General features: G+C 40.5%; 1 protein-coding gene across 1 annotated transcript in view; it reads left to right on the plus strand.

Moving 5' to 3' along the window:
* Positions 1 to 21928, plus strand: part of LOC117031518 (uncharacterized) — a 102353-nt gene that overhangs the window by 74583 nt on the left and 5842 nt on the right. Inside the window, exons 4-5 of the mRNA XM_033122014.1 lie at positions 13886 to 14090; positions 14976 to 15080. Coding sequence (XP_032977905.1) covers positions 13886 to 14079 — 194 coding nt within the window. The 3' untranslated portion in view covers positions 14080 to 14090; positions 14976 to 15080. The remainder of the gene's footprint in view (positions 1 to 13885; positions 14091 to 14975; positions 15081 to 21928) is intronic.

Genomic DNA, 21928 nt, shown 5'->3' on the forward strand with positions numbered 1-21928 from the left:
ACACGACACCTTGAGCTGAGCTGCCTCCAGGATGGCTCAGTTGGTTGGAGCACGGGCTCTCAACCACAAGGTTGCCGGTTCAACTCCCGCAAGGGATGGTGGGCTGTGCCCCCTGCAACTAGCAACGGCAACTGGACCTGGAGCTGAGCTGCGCCCGACACAACTAAGACGGAAAGGACAACAACTTGACTTGGAAAAAAGGCCTGGAAGTACACACTGTTCCCCCAATAAAGTCCTGTTCTCCTTCCATTGCAGAGAAGTGGATGGCGGGTTGCGGATCGTGTGGCTCCTACTTCCTGTGTCTCCAACCCAGCCGCCAGCGAGACTGTAGTGATATGACTCCCCTACCTATGGCTCCGTGGGTGTTGCTTTTTGGCTTCACCATATCCTGTGTTCTTATGCAAGGAGTGGGACCAGAAACCCCGTGTGACACCCCGCATGACAGAATAAATAAATAAGTGGAGGAAAACAGACAAATTTCCTGTACCAACGAATTCTAAAAGTTTTATGTAGATATTATGTCCTTAATGAAGTTGAATATAACCCCCATTCCTTAAGTGTGTGTTGGATACAGTGACTTCTTTTAAAAGAATGCAGTATGAAAAAGGGGAGGAAACAGTAACTGTATACTGGAGAAACCTGACACTCTCTCACCCAAATGATTAGCGTCAATCTCAGTAGTGATAAATCATGTTGATATATATACCCTTGATCTGATGTGATGAGAATGGCTTTATCTCTATAGTCTTCTTCCCCAAAGCACATAACCCCGGACTAATCATGAGGAAAACATCAGACAAATCCCAATATATAGACATTCCACAAAATACCTGACCAGTGCCCCTCCAAACTGTCAGTCATCGAAAACAAGGAAAGCCTGTGAAACTGTAAAGCCAAGAAGAATCGAAGGAGACATGATGACTAAATGTATTGTGTTATCCTAGATGAGACCCTGGTATATAAACAGGAAATTTGGGAAAAACTGTAGATATATGAAAAAGTATGGACTTTAGTTAGTAATAATGTATCATTATTGACTCATTAATTGTGACAAATGTACCATACTGATATAAAATGTTAATAGTAAGGGAAGCTGGGCCTGGTATATGGGAACTCTCTGTACTAGCTTTGCAATTTTTCCATACACTTAAAACGGTTCTAAAATAAAACATTTACTTAAAAGCATTTCCAAAGCCTAGGTAAGATCTTGAGACTCTGACTTAATTTGTCTGGTCTGTGGCCTGACCCTTGGGACTTTAACAAGCTGCCCAGGTGATTCTAATATGTCTCCAGCAAACCACTGCTCGAAGGGAAGGGACAGTTTTTACAAACAAGCTGCTCTTTTTTCCTTCTCCTTGTTGAATTACGATAAATGCTCTGACCTTGTCCTTAGTGAAACAGGGCTTTCATGATCTTGGTCGTATGCATGCAGCCGTTCTTTAAATGCAGGCCAGTGATATGACGTTTAGAGAGTGATAGTTCCCATTAAATAAGAAATCTTGTCCAAGAAACTTAAAACACCATAAACTGTTTAGGTATATAGACAGTGAAGGGCAGACTATGCTAACCGTTTCGTTGGTTTAAATCCGTGCTCGGCGGGAATGCCTTTAATGTCTCCTTGCAGTGCTAGGCCACGTGTACCCAGGTAAAACATCCCCTAAGGTTTAGGTGCAATGCTTTGGCTTTAATTAGTAAGCTTATTCTGCGGGGTTTAATTGTGACAAATGAGATAAAAGCATCACCTGCTGGCAAGCTCAGCTTACAGGTTCAGGAACTGACAACTGAACCCAGCCCTCTGTCTCTCCTGCAGGGAACCTGGCGGCAGAGGTTCCTGGGGGTCATATCTGGTGCTGGAGGTGACTAGGTTCTACTGACCCCAGCCCCAGATGAACTTCAGTGAAGAGACAGAGGCCGCAAGGCCATGGAGCCCTGCTTCCTCACGTACAGACAGACAGACAATCATGGTCCTTAATTTGGAAAGGGTGAGACTATATTTTCAGACTTCCACTCTTGGCTGAAAAACAGGGCAGGAAATTGTTTCATACACATGAAGGTATGACAAAAATTATTTTCCCTGTCATTTTGCTTCCTCGGAAATAGTTATTAGCAGGAATTCTGTTTTAAAAAAACCTGTAAGAACATTAGCCAAACAGAAAATATTTGTTGATTGAATCTTACATTTTGCTAGGCACTGAGGGGGTGTAGGGACAGAGCCTCAGAAAGCAGTTTCCAGGCTCACGGCCTCACGTGGAAAGGTGCTGGCTCAGGTAGTAAATGGCCATCAACTGTGATTGGATGGCCATGAGCTGTGGCTGGTTGGCCGTCAGCGGTAACCAGTGAGCCATTGGCCACTAATATAACTGCCGTGGCTACGCCAGCAGAAAATGGGGGCTAGCAAGGAGATGGTGGCTGAGCCTGCAAGCGGTGTAGTGAGGGTTGCGAACAGTGTGGCTCCTGCTTCCTGTGTCTCCAACCCTGCCGCCAGTGAGAGTATAAGGTATGACTCCCCTACCTATGGCTCCGTGGGTGTTCCTTATAGGCCTGACCATGTCCTGCGTTCTTATGTGGGGAGCGGGACCAGAGACTGCACATGCCACCCCGCATGACTCCCTGCATGACAGGGGGCTATTTAAATAGTTAAAAAAATAATAGGGGCCTTGTATTCATTCATCCAAGCAATGCTTGATTGAGTGTATATCACACCCCAGGCATCTGATAGGTATTACAGATTTAAAAAAATAAAATTCACAAGTAAGACTGATCTCTTTTCGTAAGTAGCTCATGGTCTAAGAACTTACTGTCTAGATCAGTGGTTCTCAACGGGGGTGATTTTTGCCACCCAGGGGCTATTCGACCCTGTATGGAGAAATATTTGATTGGCGCTACTGGGAGGGTTGGGGACGCTACCAGCATCTGCTCTGAGTCATGTGTGTATTGTTAATGGCGAGAGGCCAGGGATGCTGTTAACATCCTCCAGCACAGCGGACTCCACAACATGGAAATCACAGAGCTCAACATGTCAATATGCTGAGGGTGAGAAACCCTGCAGACCCCCTGGGCCCTTTGTTAAAAACAGAACACACTCTCCAGGTGTGAATGAACGAAGCAAGCACTCAGGCCACCTCCTGCCCTCCCTGTGCTGGATGGGGTTGGCACAGGGTCTCTAGCTGAGGGTCCCATTCAGGCAGGGTATGGTGGCGCTGTTCAGAGGAAGGTCAGCGATTCTGCCATCAGGTCTCAGCAGTTCTAACTGCAACAGCTCAGGCCCGAGGGCACGTCCCGGTACAGCAGGCTGCTCTAGAGACATCACCTGAGTCTTTTCCTTTTGATCAAGAGCAGCCAAATGCCGACAGTCAACCCCTGAGATGCACAAATCCTTTCCAACAATATTACTAAAAGCCAACGACCCTCTTAGAAATTAAACATAGCATGCACACCTAAGTTGAAACTACTATAAAAGTTTTATATCGTCTTACTTATGTGTATGTATTAACTGTAAGTTGAAATGTAAAAAGCGGCCTTACAATCATGTTGTTCAGTATAGCCACAAGCCACAGGGGGCTCTTTAAATTTAAATTAGTTGAAATTAAATAAAATCTAAAATTCATTCCTCAGTCACACTCATCACATTTAAAAGGCTCACTAGCCTCCTGTGCCTACTGGCTACCGAATTAGTGTAGACAAAGCACATTTCCATCCTCACAGGAAGTTCCACTGGATAGCACTTACTCTCTCACGAGCCATTTCTAAGGATCTGCACTAGTATGCTGTCATTGCTAAAAATAACTTGTTTCCTAGCAGCTCAGGCACCAGGGCAAATGCTGTGCATTATCTCATTATCATTGTCTATTAAAAAGACACAGACATGTTCTGCTAGGGGGGACCATCTCTCATCAGGCATGGAATTTTGGGAAGGGTTTATGTAATGGATGTTGGGCAACATACCAGATGACTGAGATCGGTTTTCGAGAAGGTGTAACAATGTAAAATTCAAGTAGATAACTCCTATATGGCATTTCTGATTTAAGTCAAATGTGTATTGTTAAATATTCCATTAAGGTATGTCAGCAGGGAATTAAGATATGTGACCCAAGTATATTTCTTTCTAGTAATCGCGTGTAACAGAGAACTAGTGTTTAGTGTATCTCAGCTGAGGATGGGGCGGAATGAAGGGAGGCAGAGAGGATCAGAATGACCTGGGGAACTCTTGCGAAATCCATCGGCTGCTACTGCATTATGTTTGTCAGGATGGTGCAGTGGTCGGTTGGGTAAGAAAGGTCTTGCACATGTATATTTTGACAAAGTTCCCATGTAATTCCATTGTACCCAATCCAGGTGACTATTGTTTAGAGATGTCAAAAGGAAAATTTGTATGATGAGGGAGGATGTGTGGCCTAAAAAAGACACCAGACCCCACCTCTAGATATGATTCCGTACACCTTGGGTGGGCCCATATATCTACTCATCTCTCTCACTGCCTCTCTTCTGAATGACCTCCTGGTTGTTCCTGTCTACCCCTCCCCCCAGGTCAGGTAGAATGATTGACTGGTTTTAGAACAACTGCCTTAGGCATTTCTTTCCAATGTCAGGTGTCTCTAGCAAACATTTGCAAGTGATCACAATCTGTTCCTGGATGAATTTTCTGATCAGTGCCTCGAGTGATGATATTCTGTGCTGCTGATCAAAGGAGGTATCACATGCACAAAAGATGCAATGGCCAAATGGGACACTGAGCTGTGGAAATTCAGGAGCCCCCTTTGCATTTTTCGCTCAGGTTTAAGGGTACCCTACTTCCACAGAAAGGTGGGCCAAGGGTGTGTGAGCAGGTCTAAAAATATTCTCTAAAAGGGCCTGATGAAGCCCTTAGATAACTGTTTAGATTGAGAGGTCAGAGTTTGGTCATAGAGCTTGGCTCATTTTTGTTGATATAGAAGTCTCTTACTATAGAAAATCCTAACAGTCCATCAGATTGATACCTAGCTCTGTTGGTGGATAGAAAACTTCAACGCTCTTCTCCTCAACCCTCCTTTAAACTAGAATTCCATACCACATTTTCAAGGCATATTAGCTCTGAATGGACCTATGTTTGTTTTTCACTTTTGTTTTTTCTGTTAATGTATTTAGAATAGCCCTACTACATTCTATGTTTTCCTCATCCCTGGTTTCAAATTTTTTCCTGTTAGAAATTCAGTTTTCTCTATGATAAGTAGAATGCTGATCACTTGGGATTTTAAAAACATAAGATGGTATTCATATCATTGGGGAACTATCCAGAATATAGTCTTTTGGGTGGCACGATATACAACATATTACATAAGCAAAAATATCCTACCACCGCCAGCAAATGTCCAACCCTAGCTGCCTACTTCTATTTAGGGCAGCAGAGTCTGTTGGTTGTGAAGGTGACAAGAAGAGATGAAACTGTGAGGAGACTGGAGCAGATTGTAAATCAACAATTTAAATTCCATCACTAAAAAATCTCTGTGAATGTTTCTCGTTTGAGTCTCCCTGTGTTTGGGATGTCAGAGGTGTGAAATGCCCTAAGATTCTGGAAGCCAGTTAGGGTTTGTCTTCTCTAGATTATCCAGCTAGAGGGGAAGGAGAATCTTAAAGCCATCAATATTTTTGGCTTAAAAAATTCAGTCATCTTTCAAAAGGAAAAAGGAAAGGAGAAAGAACTCTAGAGTGGCCCACAGGAGAATGCATCATTCACTAGCAAATGATAAATGCCTGCTATGTGGCATATACTGGGGTCCAGTGTGCTGGTGTGGCAGGATAAAAAATACATATTTAGTCTTTGTCCCAATTCCTGGCACAGAGTTCCTAAAACTTTGGAATTTCCAGAGTCATAGGAGTGTCTTTTGTATTCTAATGAAGTGACTAAACATGGAGGTACTTAGCTTCAGGATGGGTGCTAGTCACCAGAGGAACCAACCATGTGATTAGAGGATTAGAAATATCAGCCTCACTGTCAATCTCTGGGGAGAAGAGAAGGGCTGGAGATTAAGTTCAATCACCAATGCCCAAGGACTTAGTAAATCATGCCTCTGTGATGAAGCTTCCATAAAAACTCTGAAACAATGAGGCTAAGGAACGTTTTAAGTTGGAAAACACATTGCTATGCTGGGAGGTGGTGCATGTGGAGAAGGCATGTGAGCTCTGTACCCTCCCTTCCCCCATACATTGTGCTATGCATCTCTTCCATTTGGTTGTTACTGAGTTGTATCCTTTACAATAGAACTGTAATGAAGTAGAGAGCTTTCCTGAGTTCTTTTCACTGGGATGAATTATTGATCCTGAGTCGGGGTTGCAGGAACCTCTCCAGATTTGCAGTCAGCTAGGCAGAAATGTGGGTCACGTAGGAACCCCATTTGTGGCTGGCGTCTAAAGTGAGACTGAGCTCTTAACTTGTGGGGTCTGTGCTAACCCTGAGTAGTTAATGTATTGAATTGAATTATTGAACATTCAGTTTGGTGTCAGAGAATTGGAAAATTGGTGTTGGAATGACATACCTGGGGATAAAATGAGCAAGAGCAAACATGTTTCTGCTGTTATAAAATTTACAAAGATCTCAATGAAGTTTGTTGGGTTACTTAGCACTGTGCCATGTATTATCCAGTTGTCCCTCCATATCTACTCAGCCTGGTCTTAGAACTGACCCTATGGACCACATTCATGGGCACCCTGTTGGATTTGACCAGTGAGGAGCCCTGGCAGGAAACGGAAGGGAGGGAGTTGGGTAAGGTCAGGGTATTTATGGCCCTCACTCCCTTCTTTTGGGCAATGACTCTAGATGGAATAGCGCTACTTTTTTTTTTACATGGCTTTCTCCTTCCCATTCTGCTCAACAATCCTCCTTGCCTCCTCGTGCTCAAAGTAGTAGCAGTGCTTTAGCTCCTAACCCTGGTTTATTGCCCACAGTCTCTGTGATTTTATTACGTCCTGAGTACACCTTTGTAAATAAACCTTCATTGAGTTATCCTGATTTGAGTGTTCCACCTTATTGGGACCCTGACAAATATTAAAACTGTCCATTGAAATGTTGAATTGTTGCTTGCCGAGTTTGTTGATTTGTTTGTTTTTGTTTGTTTGTTTTAATGTAGTTGATGTTACGCCAGCCATTTAGCTGCTGCTGAAGAAGGTTACCCAATCACTGCTTCTTAGGAATGATAAAATCATATCATACCTTAAAATACTTATCACTGTAGTTCCTTTGGTAGGAGAGCACACTTTCAGTGAGGTAAAGAGAAGGGGAGCTAGAACATCAGTTGTTTTATGGCATTTAGAATGGAATTTTCAGTGGCCAAAATGCTCATTACCCATTATGATTCTGGCATTAATACTATATTCCAAGCTTTGAGGATGCATTAATAGCCTGGGATTTATACCAAGATGATTCAAGCTGATGAGAGAGGCTGATAAGTGTTGCAAAAAGTCACTGTTATTAACTGTTTTATTGTCGATATGGGTCAGGGTAGTAGCATTCAATAGTTATGCCTGAAACATGTTTCCTTTCATGATAAACATTGGGGAGAAAAGGGGAGGGACATCCCAGAAATGGGTTGTGAAGAGAGCATAAAATATGTACTTTTATTTACTTTACAGAGGTTCTGTTATGGGGAACCATGTCATGAAACTTACATTTGTTATTGATCTTTTCATCTGAGCCCACCCTAGCACCTCCCTTAGAATCTATAAGCCAATTTTTCCAAATGATTAATTTCTTGCAAAACGACATAAACTTGTAAGTTTGTGGCATTTCATAGGAGTTACTTTGGGCCTCCTGTCTTATTTTGCTTTCTGAAGTCAATACTGAAATATAAATTAGGATAGCCAGACAGAATTATCAAAGAATGGCTTCTGATCCATTGATCTGTAGATAAGAGGGAAAGCTTTTCTCAGAAGATGGGGCATGTTTGCATCTCAGGAGAATTGGTGAGAGTCTACCTTCATCCTTGATCATTAACCTTTAGAGATAAAAGCAATTTCAAAGGTCATTTACCCCCTAATGCTATAGATGAGGAAATGAGACCTAGAGATATTAGAAGATTTATCCAACAACACAAGTATATTCATTTGTCAGGGCTGCCATAGCAAAGTACCACAAGCTGAATGGCTTAAATAACAGACATTTATTGTCTTCCAGTTCTAGAGGCTAGAAGTTCAAAGTCAAGGCATTGGCAGGATTGGTTCCTTCTGAGGGCTGTGAGGGAAGAATCTGTTCTAGGCCTCTCTATTTGGCCTGTAAATGGCTGTCTTCTCCTTGTGTCTATTCATATCATCTTCCCACTACGTGTGTCTGTGTCTAAATTTTCTCTCCCTTAAATACACCAGTCATACTGGATTACGGCCCACCCTAATGATCTCATTTTCACTTGATTACTTCCATAAAGACCCTATCTCCAAATAAAGTCACATTCTAAGGCACTGGGGGTGGGGACTTCAAAATATGAATCATGGGGGGTTGGGGGAGGTCACGATTCATTCCATAACAACAGCTGTCTAAACACTGACTAGAATCTTGGTCTTCTGGTGCCCTTGTTAGGTTTTTTTGATCCATGCACCTTCTAATATTCTTGCTCCTGTTGCTGTAGAGAAGACCGTTTCCTTTTTCACAGAGGTAGGTTATAGGGGTGTGGTTAGAACCTCACATTTTTCTCAGAATATTTCAAATGATCCAACTTAGGAGAATATGAGGTCAAAGTAAATTTAGGGGAATAAAAATCCTTATTAATATAGCCTGAAAATGTTCATCTTGAGGATAAAGATAAACAATGAAGTTTTGATTATTAAATGGCTGATAATGTTGAACCTTTAGTTAAAGATAAAGTTCCCCTAGACTTATTCTGTAAACTGCAGTTTATATTATTACACTGTGATGATTATTACACTGTGACAAATGAGTTTGTCCAGTTATTTTTCTCTTTGACTTGGATCTCTCTGTCCCCGAAAAAAACAAAGGCTTCCAGGGAAGCAAGATTTATTTCTAGACGTCCTATGGATGAAGCTTTGGCAAAACCAAATCTTGGCATTTAATTCTTCTAAAATCATTTTGTCAGTGAAGGGATGTTGAAAGCATATAAAGGTTATGAAACAGCCAAATTGGTGCCAGACATCTTAGGGAAAAGTTTGTATATTGGTAGGCAGGATATTTTGGTTAAGTCGTACCAAGTGGTCTTTTAGAGAAGATAGATCTAAACAAGATAAATAAGTTTTTACATATCATGTTACTGAGGTCAAGGCGGCTTGCTCACCCTTGCATTAATGAAAATTGCTTTGATTAAAGGTTGGAACAAAAGAAAAATAATAGACTGTTAAACTCTTCGGTAATGACCTCATTCTCCTTATTCTCACACAGCCTAATATGTTCATGTCGAAGAAGGGGAACCTGATGATCATAGAAAAAACATGATCAGTTCAAGAACATAAGTGCAATCTTTTCTAGACCAGTGTACTTTTCACCCAGGACAGCAGCTGTGATGTATAACTCAGGAACAGTGGACCAAGGGATGATTCTAAATATCTGGTGACATTCACTAGGGGCACACATAAATTTGGACAAGTCATAGAATATACCTTTTGGTACTTAAAAGAGGTAGTAGTTTCTAAGATTTACCACCTGCCCCTTCCCCCCAGCAGTGTTTCCTAAAGCATGTCTCTTGAATCACCACCAGCCTTTCAGTCTACACCAAGGAAAAATATTTGTGGCTAACAAAGTTGGAAGATGCCACATACTCCCCTCTCTTAGCCACTCATTATGCATATTGGAATATTAAAGGCTTTTCAATGTCTTGCAATGAAGAAGGCATTTAACTTTCTTTAATCATGTTCCAAAGTCATATGATCATGGAACCATTTGTTTATGTAGAACATATAAGTTGCAAGCAACACATTTTGAAAAATTCTGTCTAAAATTTGCATAAGTTGAAGAGATATATACATTGAACGAGAATATATATCAAGCTCATAGATGACAGAGCAAGAGATCTGCAGAGATGTATCCCTATAGAATAATACTTCAGTGACAATCCTTTTAACCTCCCACAAAATACTCCTTATGGCTATTAGAAGGGATGGAATACTGAGGTGGGCTGGCCAAGCTTTTCATTCATTAGGATCTTTCTTGATTGTAGGGGTATAGATGGCACTATGTGTGTGTGTGTGTGTTTGGCCTGAATAATCAGGTGGCTTAAAAAAGAAAAACAGTACTGGGCTAATCAGAAGACATGATATGTTTTTGGCCTTTGTCATAGATTTGTGATGTGACATCTCAGCAGTTCCATTCCTCCACTAGTTAGTGTGAGGGGTATTGTACAACCCCCCTTTAAGTACCCAACAGAGTTCTCTGTACACTTGGGACCTCAGCAAATACTGTGTGAAGGTGAAGAGGAAGAGGGAGGAGGTTGTTGGGCTGATGACATAATGTCTAAGTGTTTGGGTCACATCAGGAGGAGCCCAGTGTTCGGTACAAAGGATCGTTCCTGAGGGAGGTGTGAATGGTCGTCTGACAGCCTACAGCACCCATGCAGCACAGCCTGATTGGCTATGTAGCATGTTGGTAGTTAGATGCGCTGATAATAAAGACCCTCCTGTTTTAAATAACAATGTATCTTGAGCTAGCTTAAGAAAAAAGAGAATACATTGTGAAGATATTTAAGCATATGATAGGATTTAAACAATTTGCACAACCAAACATTAGGAGAGTTTAAAAGCATGACAGTTCAAGGGATCCGCCTTTAACTCTCAGTTTCTATAAGTCTCAGGTCTAATTTTGGGTCAAATATCTACTCTAGTCCTTTTAGTTATGACACATGTTTGTTGAGAGAGTGTGGCAATCCCTTGGTCTCAAGGAAAATAGCTCCTTTCTCCAGCCTCAGAGGATGAATTTTGACAGTTACACCAGTTACAGTAATCTGATTTCCCTTTGTCAGTAATTGGTGTAGGGGTGGCCATGTGACCAAGTACTAATGTAGGAGATGTAACCGAAGGTGGCTGGCTATGGATGCTGGGAAAGCTTTTGTTTTCCCAATACAAAGAAACAACAGATTTACCTGGCATGGCTCTTTCTCCCTTTGCATTACCCTTCTTCTCTGGAAATCAAACATGAGGCCTGGTGGTGCAGCAGCCATTTTGTGCCCATGGTGTGAAAAGTACCAGATGCAAGTTTTGTGCGTGGAACAGAGGGTACAAAGGAGAAAGCTAAGCTCCCTCTATGGATGATCTGCCACACTGACATTGGATTGCACACCTCCTGATGTATTCTTTCTTGAGAAAAATAACTTATTTGTTGAACTCACAGTGCACTGCGATGGGTCATTGTTAGTGTTGTTAACTTGCAACCAAATCCATTCCTAAGTGAAAAAACTATGTCGTATAAATATGGATGTCAGAAGCCAATCCCTATGGATCAGAGAGTGATTCTCAGACCTTTAATGGGGGAGAGGACAGGGAATGGCTCATGAAATGGTGAGATGATAAAAAGTATCTATGAAAGCCTCCCTGAAGCTTTGAGATCTCACCGCTGCCGCAGACCACAGAGGGGAACCCTCTTTGTGCTCGTACACACCTGTCCTAGACAGAATGAATCAACTCATTAACGAATTAATTTTGCTAATATTTATCAATCCTTTATCTGCCAGGTATTTTTCTAGATGCTGGGAATAGATGAGAGAAGACCACAGTGATGTCGGCTCTTATTAACATTCTAAAGGGAACATAGACAATAAACAATAGAAACAAATGAACAGAATCATGGCAGATCCTGAGAGGTTCTATATGAAATCTAAAACGGAATGTTGTGTTAGAAAGTCATGGCAGGGTATGTGTGTGGAAGGCCTGAGAAAGTGATATTTGAAATGAAATTTGTACTGCAGAAAGGAGCCCGCTGTGAGCGACCCAAGGGCCAAGCATTATTGGCAGCAAGCAGCCAGTGCAGAGGCCCCGGGCAGGAACGAGCATGGCCTGCTAGAGACACAGAATGAATCATTTACAGGTGTCCACTGCGCAGTGATTCAGGAGGCCACCCGTGCTCCTCTCATTGTAACCGTTCCGGCCACGGGCATCATGATGTATCTTAAAGCCGCTGGCCAGGCTATGTGTTGCACTAAGTGATTTTCCTGTCATCTGCTTCAGCCTGTCAGAAGCCAGGGGATGGGATAGCTGGGGGAGGGTCTGTGCAGCAGACTGTGATCACAGTGACTAATCATGCCCTTTCCTTTGAGAATGGACGTGTCGTTCTCCGCCACATGCCCGGGGGACTGGCTTCCCTGGGAATGGGGTCAGCCCTATTGTGGAGGGCCTGGCAGAGCCTTCTGCTGGCACACAGCTGCTCCAGGACCCCACTCCAGTCACTCCCTCAACTTACAGCTGCCACATCTGACATGTCTGTCTTTGTAAAGAGCCACACAGAGAGGCAGGGCGCCTGTAAAGCCCCTGGCGCTGGCTCTCAGCCTGCCATTGCTGGTCATACCTGACCTCGTTTTCAAGTGATACTTATCAGTGAAGCAGTCACATGAGATCACAAGGCTGGAAGCTCCCTCAAAGGTCATCCTGTCTCGCATTCCTCATGTGTTTGTCATTACACAGAAAAAAGTGTTGGAATGCTACCACCCCCGCTTCGAGCAGGATGTCTGCTCAACCAGCTATCCACCTGCTTTGGGAGAGAATCCAACTCTCTTTTCTCTAACACTTGAACTTGGGGACAATTAGAATGACTGTAATTATATCTCTGGGCTGTTAGATTTCTTCTGGGGTCCGGTGTGATTGATAGGATCCTATGAACGGGTACCGTGGGGAATAAGGTGGCCCGGAAGTACCCAAACTACCATTTAGAAACCCCAATTCCGTTCTCCTAGATCTGGGACAAAACGAATCACACAATATCAATGTTGGAAGAGAGTTTGGTGACTGATACCCCTCCTCTTATAGAGTGGGTAAGGGGAGGCAAAACCACTTGACCAGAGTTAATACTACTACAGAGGAAGGCTCTTAGGCATCCACATATACATCTTGCATAGATGGTTACAGCACATTGCTGTAACGGGCTGCTTTGATTTACAGAACAAAGAAAATCTCATGTGCCCACAATGTGCACAATCACAGCTCTCTGGGCCTCTATCTGGTTTGATTTTCACCATCCTCATTTTTTCTCATTTCACAGATGAAGAAAATGAATCCATTTAGTTAGCAATACCAAACTCAAGTTTAAGCCTTCCAATTTTTATCCAATATTATTTTCAAGTCCATCTCCACTTTTGCTCTCTGAAGGTTGAGGGACATGGCAGAATTAGCAATAACTGAGGTGAGGGAGGGCACACAGAGGCCTTAAGGCAGGTGTTCTCGGGTGCTAGGAGCTCCAAGGAAAGGATTGTGATTTTTAGTGAGCCATCCTCACCTCCATTGGCATATGAATACTGCCTTCTTAGAGCCCCTGTAGCTGAAGCGAGGGCCCATGCTCCTAACATAACTTGTGCTGTCATCTCAAAAGCTGTATCCACTTATTCTCATTACCACCTCCTGGACAGGGTGGGCATGAAAGCCCACTCGCTAGGTCCAAATCCTGGCTCTATGGCTTCTTTGGGGGACCTGATATATATTACTTAACCTTCCTGTGTCTCCGTTTTCTTAGCTGTAAAATGAGGCTAGCAAGAGTACCTTCCCGAGAAGGTGGTGAGACTAAATGAGGTAAAGCATTTAGAAGAGTGAGTGCTCAATGTTTGTTATTGCTGCATTTGCTCTCGATGCAACGAAAGGTATTCTGTCACAGAGCTGAGTTTTCTTCAGCAGTACTAAAAAAATATGTTTATAGTTCATATTACTGGTAGGCATTTTAGGGTGAGAAGTATCTAAAAGGTATAATAACGTATAGTTTACTATTTGACTCCAGGGAATGATCTGTTCCAGGCCCTCTACCACAAGGATTATCTTTTTCTGTCAGTGCTATTCCAACAGCAGATTGCTTTGGCTCGCCCACCTGAAAAACTGAAGCTGACCTGGAAGTTTTGCTTAGAGAAGAAAAAGAAGAGCCTCTTATGTAACTTGAAGAAGAAAGGAGACAAGGATAAAAAACCACTGTCCTGAACTTTTCCAAAGTACGCATACAATAAATCTCTCTGCCGAAGGTTCTCCAGTCGTTGACAAAGTATTGTCTTGTTTCTGTCATAAGATAGACTAGACAATGGTAAGAACTCCTTCCTGCTGGCTCGACTGTGCATTTGTGCTTAAAGGTTATAAGAATGCTACTGTTTCAAGTTATACACATCTAAAGTACACCCCATGATTGTTTTATGGTTTCTCAGCAGTTTGACTTTAATTTGATCATGTCCTGTGAGTTTGTCTGTTTCCTCATGCAAAGCTGATTCTCCCTCTCTAGAACCCAGTATTATTTTCAAGTCCATCTCCACTTTTGCTTTCTGAGGGTTGAGGGACATGGCAGAATTAGCAATAACTGAGGTGAGGGAGGACACACAGAAGCCTTAAGGCAGGTGTTCTTGGGTGCTAGGAGCTCCAAGGAAAGGATTCTGATTTTTAGTGAGCCATCCTCACCTCCATTGGCATACGAATACTGCTTTCTTAGAGCTCCTGTATGTGAAGCGGAGGGTCTCCGCATGTTACTCTCCCTCCCTCTGTCTCTCACTCCCTCTCCTTCCCTTTTCTTCTCCCTCCTTCTCTCTCTCCCTTTCCCTTTCCCTCCCTCTCTCTCTCCTTCTCCCTCATTATACTTTTTGCATGTTTAGATCATCTCTCTCTCTCTACTGACCTTTCAGTGGCTCAGCATTTTGAGTGGGCGAGGGTGGAAAACAGAGCCAAGTAACAAACTGAAGCAACAGCTCAGCCTGACAGAGCAAGAGTGCTTTGTGCTGTATCTGGCCAGAGCAGATGTTGCCTTCATGCACTTTGGGGAACAATATCTCTCAGGTAAAAATAAATTACTAAGATTAAGACTAAAATGATGCAAATCCTTTATTTGCAAACAGCTCATGAACTGGGAACCATGTGAAAAGAAGACAAGATTGGGATTTAGTCAATATCCTGCCCTGGATTTCTTCCAGATTACCTGCCAATTAGCCATCTGGTCTCAGGTGAGTACTTGTAACTTAACAATTTTTTTTTTTTTTTACTAAACAAGTAATAAATAAGGAGAACCTAATAACAAAACTCTCTGTGCCACTATTGAGTTCTAGGCAATCCTAATATTCTGACAAGTTCCTTCAGACCTATTTAAGTTCTTTTTGGATTCCTCTTTAATCCCATTTCTCTTCCTCCTACCCCAGAGATAAACAGTGTCTTGAACTTGTATGCTTTCTTACTTCTGTATACACATGTATCTTTCAACAATAGGTACTGTCATTTTGTATGTTTTAAATGTTTAAATAAATGGAAGCGCACTGTACATATCATTTTGCAACTTGTTTTTTCTGAATTTAGCATTAGATTTCAGAACATAGAGCTGGTCAATTCATTTTAACTGCTATGTGGTGTAATTATTCATGAACAGATCACTGTATGTATATCCATTTTCCTGTTGATGAACTATCAGATTGCTTCTTTTTAAAAAATTTGTTTTTATTTTTCAATTACAGTTGACATAGAATGTTATATTAGTTTCAAGTGTACAGCATAGTGATTAGACATTTATATACCTTATAAAGTGATCCCTCGGTAAGTCTAGTACCTACCTAATACCATATATACTTATTATGATGTTGTTCACTATATTCTCTATGCTGTACTCTACATCCCTGTGACTGTTTTTATAACTGGCAGTTTATACTTCTTAATCCCTTCACCTTTTACACCCATCCTCCTAACCTCCCTACAATCTATCAACTATCAGTCTGTTCTCTGTATCTATGAGTTTGTTTCTGTTTTGTTTGTTTGTCTATTTTGTTTTATAGATTCCACATATAAGTGAGATCATACGGTATTTGTCTTTCTCCGTCTGACTTATTTCACTTGCCACAGTACCCTGTTGGTCCATCTACGTTGCCGCAAATGGCAGGATTTCATTTATTTCATTGCCAAGTAATAGTTCATTGTATGTATGTACCACCTCGCCTTTATCCATTTGTCTATCAATGGACACTTAGGTTCCTTCCATATCTCAGCTATTGTAAATAAGTCTGCCACGAGCATAGTGTGCACATATCTTTTCAAATTTGTGTTTTGGATTTCTTTGGATAAATACCCAGAAGTGGGTTTGTTTGGTCATAAAGTAGTTCTATTTTTAATACTGTTTTCCATAGTGGTTGCACCAATTTGCAATCCTACCAACAGGGCAGAAAAGTTCCCTTTTCTCCACATCTTCGCCAACACTTAATTGTTTGTTGTTTTATTGATGATAGCCATCATGACAGGTATGAGGTGATATCTCATTGTGGTTTGGATTTTCATATCCCTCATAACTAATGATGCTGAACATCTTTTCATATGTCTATTGGCCATCTGAATGTCCTCTTTGGAGAAATGTCTGTTCAGGTCCTCTGCTCATTTTTGAATTGGGTTGTCTGTTTGTTTGTTTTGGTGTTGAGTTATATGAGTTCCTTATTTAACACCTTATTGGACATATCATTGGCAAACATCTTCTCCCATTCAGTATGTTGTCTTTTTCATTATGTTTTTGGTTTCCTTTGCTATGCAAAATCTCTTTAGTTTGATGTAGCACCATTTGTTCATTTTTTATTTTGCTTCTTTTGCCCAAGAAGACATATCCAAATACATATATTGCTAAGAGTGATATCACAGAATTTACTGCCTATAGTTTCTCCTAGGAGTTTTATGGTTTCATGTGTTACATTTAAGTCATGAATCCATTTTGAGTTTATTTTTGTATATGGTGTAAGGAAGTGATCCAGTTTCATTTTTTCCCCAAACCATTTGTTGAAGAGACTGTCTTTACTCCATTGTATATTCTTGCCTCTTTTGTCTTAGATTAATTGACCATTATAGGTGTGAGTTTATTTCTGGGCTCTCTATTCTGTTCCATTAATCTACGTGTCGATTTTTTGTGCCAGTACCATGCTGTTTTGATTACTATGGCTCAAGGTGTAGAGCTTTGACAAATGTTGTTGGTCCACCTGAGAGTCAAATTATACCTCCTGCCACTATAGAACCTGACATGGATAGGGTTCTTTTAGAATCCCATAGGGCAATGAGTTAGAGTCTCTCTCGGGCTGGGACTGCCACTTTGGGGACAGCCATTTCTATTCTGTCATATGGGCTTCATCAACATGAGGCTGCTATAAAAAAGTATTTTGTTTTCATTGTGCTTGTTTATTCTGTAAATAAGGGCATAATGTAAATTTTTCTGTGCTCTATTTCTGCACCAAGAACTATTCCACATGCTCATGATAAAGCTCATTCGCTCAGCAGGGTATACTTACAGTTAAACCATTATATTCACAGAGATGAAATTTTATCATTTTAATGAAAATATTCAGCTCCTCATGGGTTTATTTTTGCCTTCCCAAATAGAGTGAGAGCATAAAAAACTGGTAGTAACTTGGTAGTAAAGTGACTTCAGGATGGGCATATGTTAATTAATTTATACAGAATCAAGGGTCCCTTTCCTAATACTCTTATTTTCTCCCTTGTTCTCTCTGCCTCCCCAGGCCTAGATGACTGTCTCCTCTCTGATTCTAGCCCCTCCCTTCAATTTGTCCCGCTTGTATTTCGTCTTCCTCAATCACTGTTTTCATCACATTACTGCTATGCTCAGAAACCCTCCAGGGATCTTTATTTCCCACCACATCAAATCCAAATGCAGTTGCCTGTTTTCAAGTCTTCTCCTAATCCATTCTTTTCTTATGTTTCCAGCTTTATTTCCTTTGCCAGATGTGGTGCTGGTTCCTGAGGTTTAGAGATAATGGAAATTTTGTACACAAAATAACAAAACAAAGCAAAAACAATCTGCATCGTTTTTGTGAAGCACAATTAGCCTCGTTCCTTTAAACAAAAGTACAAGTCAGCAGTGATTGCTCACTTCCCCACAGGACATCTGAGTGAGACTGAGGGGTCCTCTGGGGGCAGATGGAGGAAAGATATATGTCCTACTCTTTCTCCAGATACTGGGAGAAGATTAGGCTCTGAGAAAGGTGACTTGATTCACTGGAGTGGTTTGTGAAAAGTTCTGCTATTTTGATAAGACCAGTGAAATGCAAGCAACTCAGAAGGCAAGTGTGAAAGAGTAAATTTCAAGTAAAGAAGGGCTGGTTCAAAAATTTGGAAAGAGGTATATCCTGCACAAGGCAGAACTCAGCAGATCATAAAGCCCCAGAAAAATCCTGGTGGGGATGGTAAAGGAGGTTCGGGAGAAGGCTTACCTATTGGAGTAGGTGTATAACATATATGAATATAGTTTATTTTCAACTTTTTGTTTATTGTGGGGGAGCATGTTTGATTATCATTTACCTTGTTTTTCTATAACTATTTTAGTAAGTCCTGGCTCTTGCATTTAGTAGCTGTATGATTTGGGGCAAGTTTCTTTGTCCCTAAAGTGGAGGTAATAACGGTACAAGAGTATTTGGGGTTGTTGTGAGAACTAAAGAAGATCATACATTGAAAGAGCGTGGAACATAATCCAAGACAAAAATGTTAGCTATTTTTCCCATCATCATAATTATTACTAGTACACATAAGCTGCTCTTCACTTGAGCACCTGCTAAAATGCCACCTTCTCTCAAAATACCTTCCGGTCAATTCAGTTTAGCAAACATTTACTGAGTGCTCAATATGTGCCAGATACTGATGCAACACTGATGATACTACAAGTAAAACATTGACCTAGCCCTTGAGTAGCTTACCTTCTAGTAGGGAAGGCAAATCCATAAGCAGATTATTTCAGCTTAACACTGGACCGTCTAATACAACCACTACTAGCCACATGTGGCTACTGAGCCCTTGAAATGTGGCCAGTCTGAATTGAGAGGCACTCTAAATGTAAACTACACAATGGATTATAGGGACTTGATATGATAAAAGACTGTAAAATATCTAATCCATAATTTTAATATGGTATTGATTACCTGTTTAAATAACATTCTCAGTATGCTGGGTTAAATAAACTACATAATTAAAATGAATTTAACCCACTTTTTCATTTTTAAAAACTGTGCTACTAGAAAATTTAAACTTTTGTGGCTCCCGTCATGTTTCTATTGGATGGCACAGGTGTAGGGCGCTTCCATGGAGGTTAGAGCAGTGTGCTAGGGAATGGAGAGGCACACGTCGCAGCCTGGCGCTGGAAGGAAGGCTGCCTGGAGGAGCAGATGCATCCTGAGCTGAATCTTAACAGATGAGCAGAGGTTATCCAGGCAGTGAGCACTCTAAGAGCATTCCAGACTGAGGTAGCAGGAACAGCATAGAAAGAATGGAGTCTGTGAGAATATTGAAAGCAGTTGGTTGTTCCAGAGCATACAGTATTAATTGTGAGTTGGGAACTGGAAGAAGATGAAGCTGCCAAAGAAGTGAGGCCTGGTTTTCCCATTTTTAACATCCTGCTGTCATTAACTGCTCTGGTTCTTGTCTTATACATGAGGTCTGGTTCTTTTTCCACCATTTGTTTGGTTGAAGTTCTGGACTATCAGCTGTTGAAAGCTGGATGTTTAAGTCTGTACAAGAATAGGACTGTGCTGGAGGATTGGACTAATGAATGTGCATGTGCTACTCAGAAGGCAGAATGCCATTTTTCCTTCAGCAGGTAGTCAGCCCTAAACAGTGGATAGGCAGCCGGAAAATGTTGCCTAGAGTATAGGACTAATGAATGAGAATCATATAAGAAGGTGAGAGCATTTGGTATTTTCTGATTCAGTGAGTCCAAGAAGAGTATACGAGACTACATTCGCACCCATTTGGATTTCAGTGGGACTCCTCCCCCAACCCCAAACTCCCACCTATAAGGAATATAACTATTTATCAGATGACATTAATTTGGAAGCTCATTATACCCATTCTATCACAAATCACTCTCAGGTCTTCTACCTTTAATGAGTTATTATTAAATAGATAGTTAGTAGATCATGCAAGAGTCGGTGGAGGAGGAGTAGCAAAAGGAGATTCTGAAAACCTACAATGAATGGAGAAGTAGGGAGTACAAGGGCATCTTCTACGTCTGCTTCTCACTCTTTAATGTACATGTGAATCACATGGGGATCTTGGGAAAATGCCGGTTCTGATTCATTAGGTCTAGGGGTGGAAGCAACAACCTGCATTTTTATCAAGCTCCCAAGTGATGTCAGTGCTGCTGATCCATGGACCTCACTTTAATGGCAAGGTCTTTGAGTGTATTTAATACAATCGTTTACCATAAGAATGCATATGTATTCTCAGTAGCACATTGCAATGACATTGAACTATCTTTTGTGAACATGTTTCATACAACATCTTATTAGCTACATAATATTTAATCATATCAAAATTTTGTAGTTTATTCAAGCACTCCCCTAGTGGCCATTTAGGTTGGTTGCTTTCATTTTCTTTTTGTCATTATAATCAATGCTTTAATAAACATCTATGAATCTAAGGTTTATATACACTTTTGCTTCGGTAAATTCCTAGAAGTGAAATTACTGGGTAAAGAAGAAAGACTATTTAAAGTTTTTTAGTTTATTTGCATATTTGTCATATTGTCCTGTAGGAAAATTGTGCTAATGTGTGTGTGTTACCAATTTCTCTACATACTTGCCCCCATTATCGTTAAAAAAAAAAAAACTTTCACAGTTTGAAGAACAAAAATAAATGGTATTTCATTGTTTTATTTTGCATTTTAATAACTAGTGAGATTGAAAATTTTTTACATTTCTCTATTGCCATTTTAATTTCTTCCTTTTGGGAACTTTTCGTATCTGTTGCTCATTTTTCTATTAGGGCATTTTTATTTTTATTTTTCTTAATGGCTTGTAGTAATTATTTTAGTGCAAAAATATCCCAAATGTTTTTCCCAGTTTACTTGGTTTTTAGTTTCGTATTTCATTACAACTTGAATGTGTTCTGGATTGGGCCTTCTGTCAGATTGTTCTTGATTTGTAGAAAAGTTGTTTTTTGTGTATGTGTTATTTAACTGGTAAGCTTGCTAAACATTTATTATCATTTGAATAGTTTTTTAAGTAATTTTGAATCTTATCTCTTTTTTTGACTTACGGTATTAGCTAGAAATTCCAGAACAATGCTAAATAATAGTGGTAGTAATGGGCATTCTTGTTTTGTTACTGACTTTAATAGGAATACCTTAATGTTTCATTATTAAGCATACTTTTGGTTTAAGATATATATCAGACCAAATATATATAAATATCTACATATATATACATATATATATAGGAAATAACTATTTATTGAGATATTTTCACAATTTACAAATCAACAGTAAATGCTCAATTTTATCAAATATCTTTTAGCATCTGTTTATGTGAGTGTTAACTCTGTGTGTGTGCCTCTGTGTTTTGAAAACTTTACTGAGGTATAGTTGGCATATAACATTATATTAGTTTCAGGGGCACAACATAATTTGATATTTGCATACATTGCAAAATGGTCACCATAGTAAGTCTAGTTAATATTCATTACCATACATAGTTACAAAAAATATTTTTGTGTGTGATGAGAACTTTTAAAAGATTTACTCTCTTAGAAACTTTCAAATATGCAATACAGTATTAACTATAGTGATGATGCTGTACATTAAATCCCCATGACTCATTTATTTTATAATGGGAAGTTTGTACCTTTTGAACACCTTTCACACATATTGCCTACCCCAAGTCCCCAGCAACCAGTTCTCTGTATCTATGACCTTGGTTTTTTTGTTTGTATGGTTGGTTGGTTGATTGGTTGGTTTTTACAGATTTCACATATAAATGAGATCATTTGGCATTTATCTTTCTGACTTATTTCACTTAGCATAATGCCCTCAAGGTCCATCCATGTTTTTGCA

This window comes from Rhinolophus ferrumequinum, chromosome 12 (genome assembly GCF_004115265.2).
Source record: "Rhinolophus ferrumequinum isolate MPI-CBG mRhiFer1 chromosome 12, mRhiFer1_v1.p, whole genome shotgun sequence".
Classification (NCBI taxonomy): Eukaryota; Metazoa; Chordata; class Mammalia; order Chiroptera; family Rhinolophidae; genus Rhinolophus; species Rhinolophus ferrumequinum.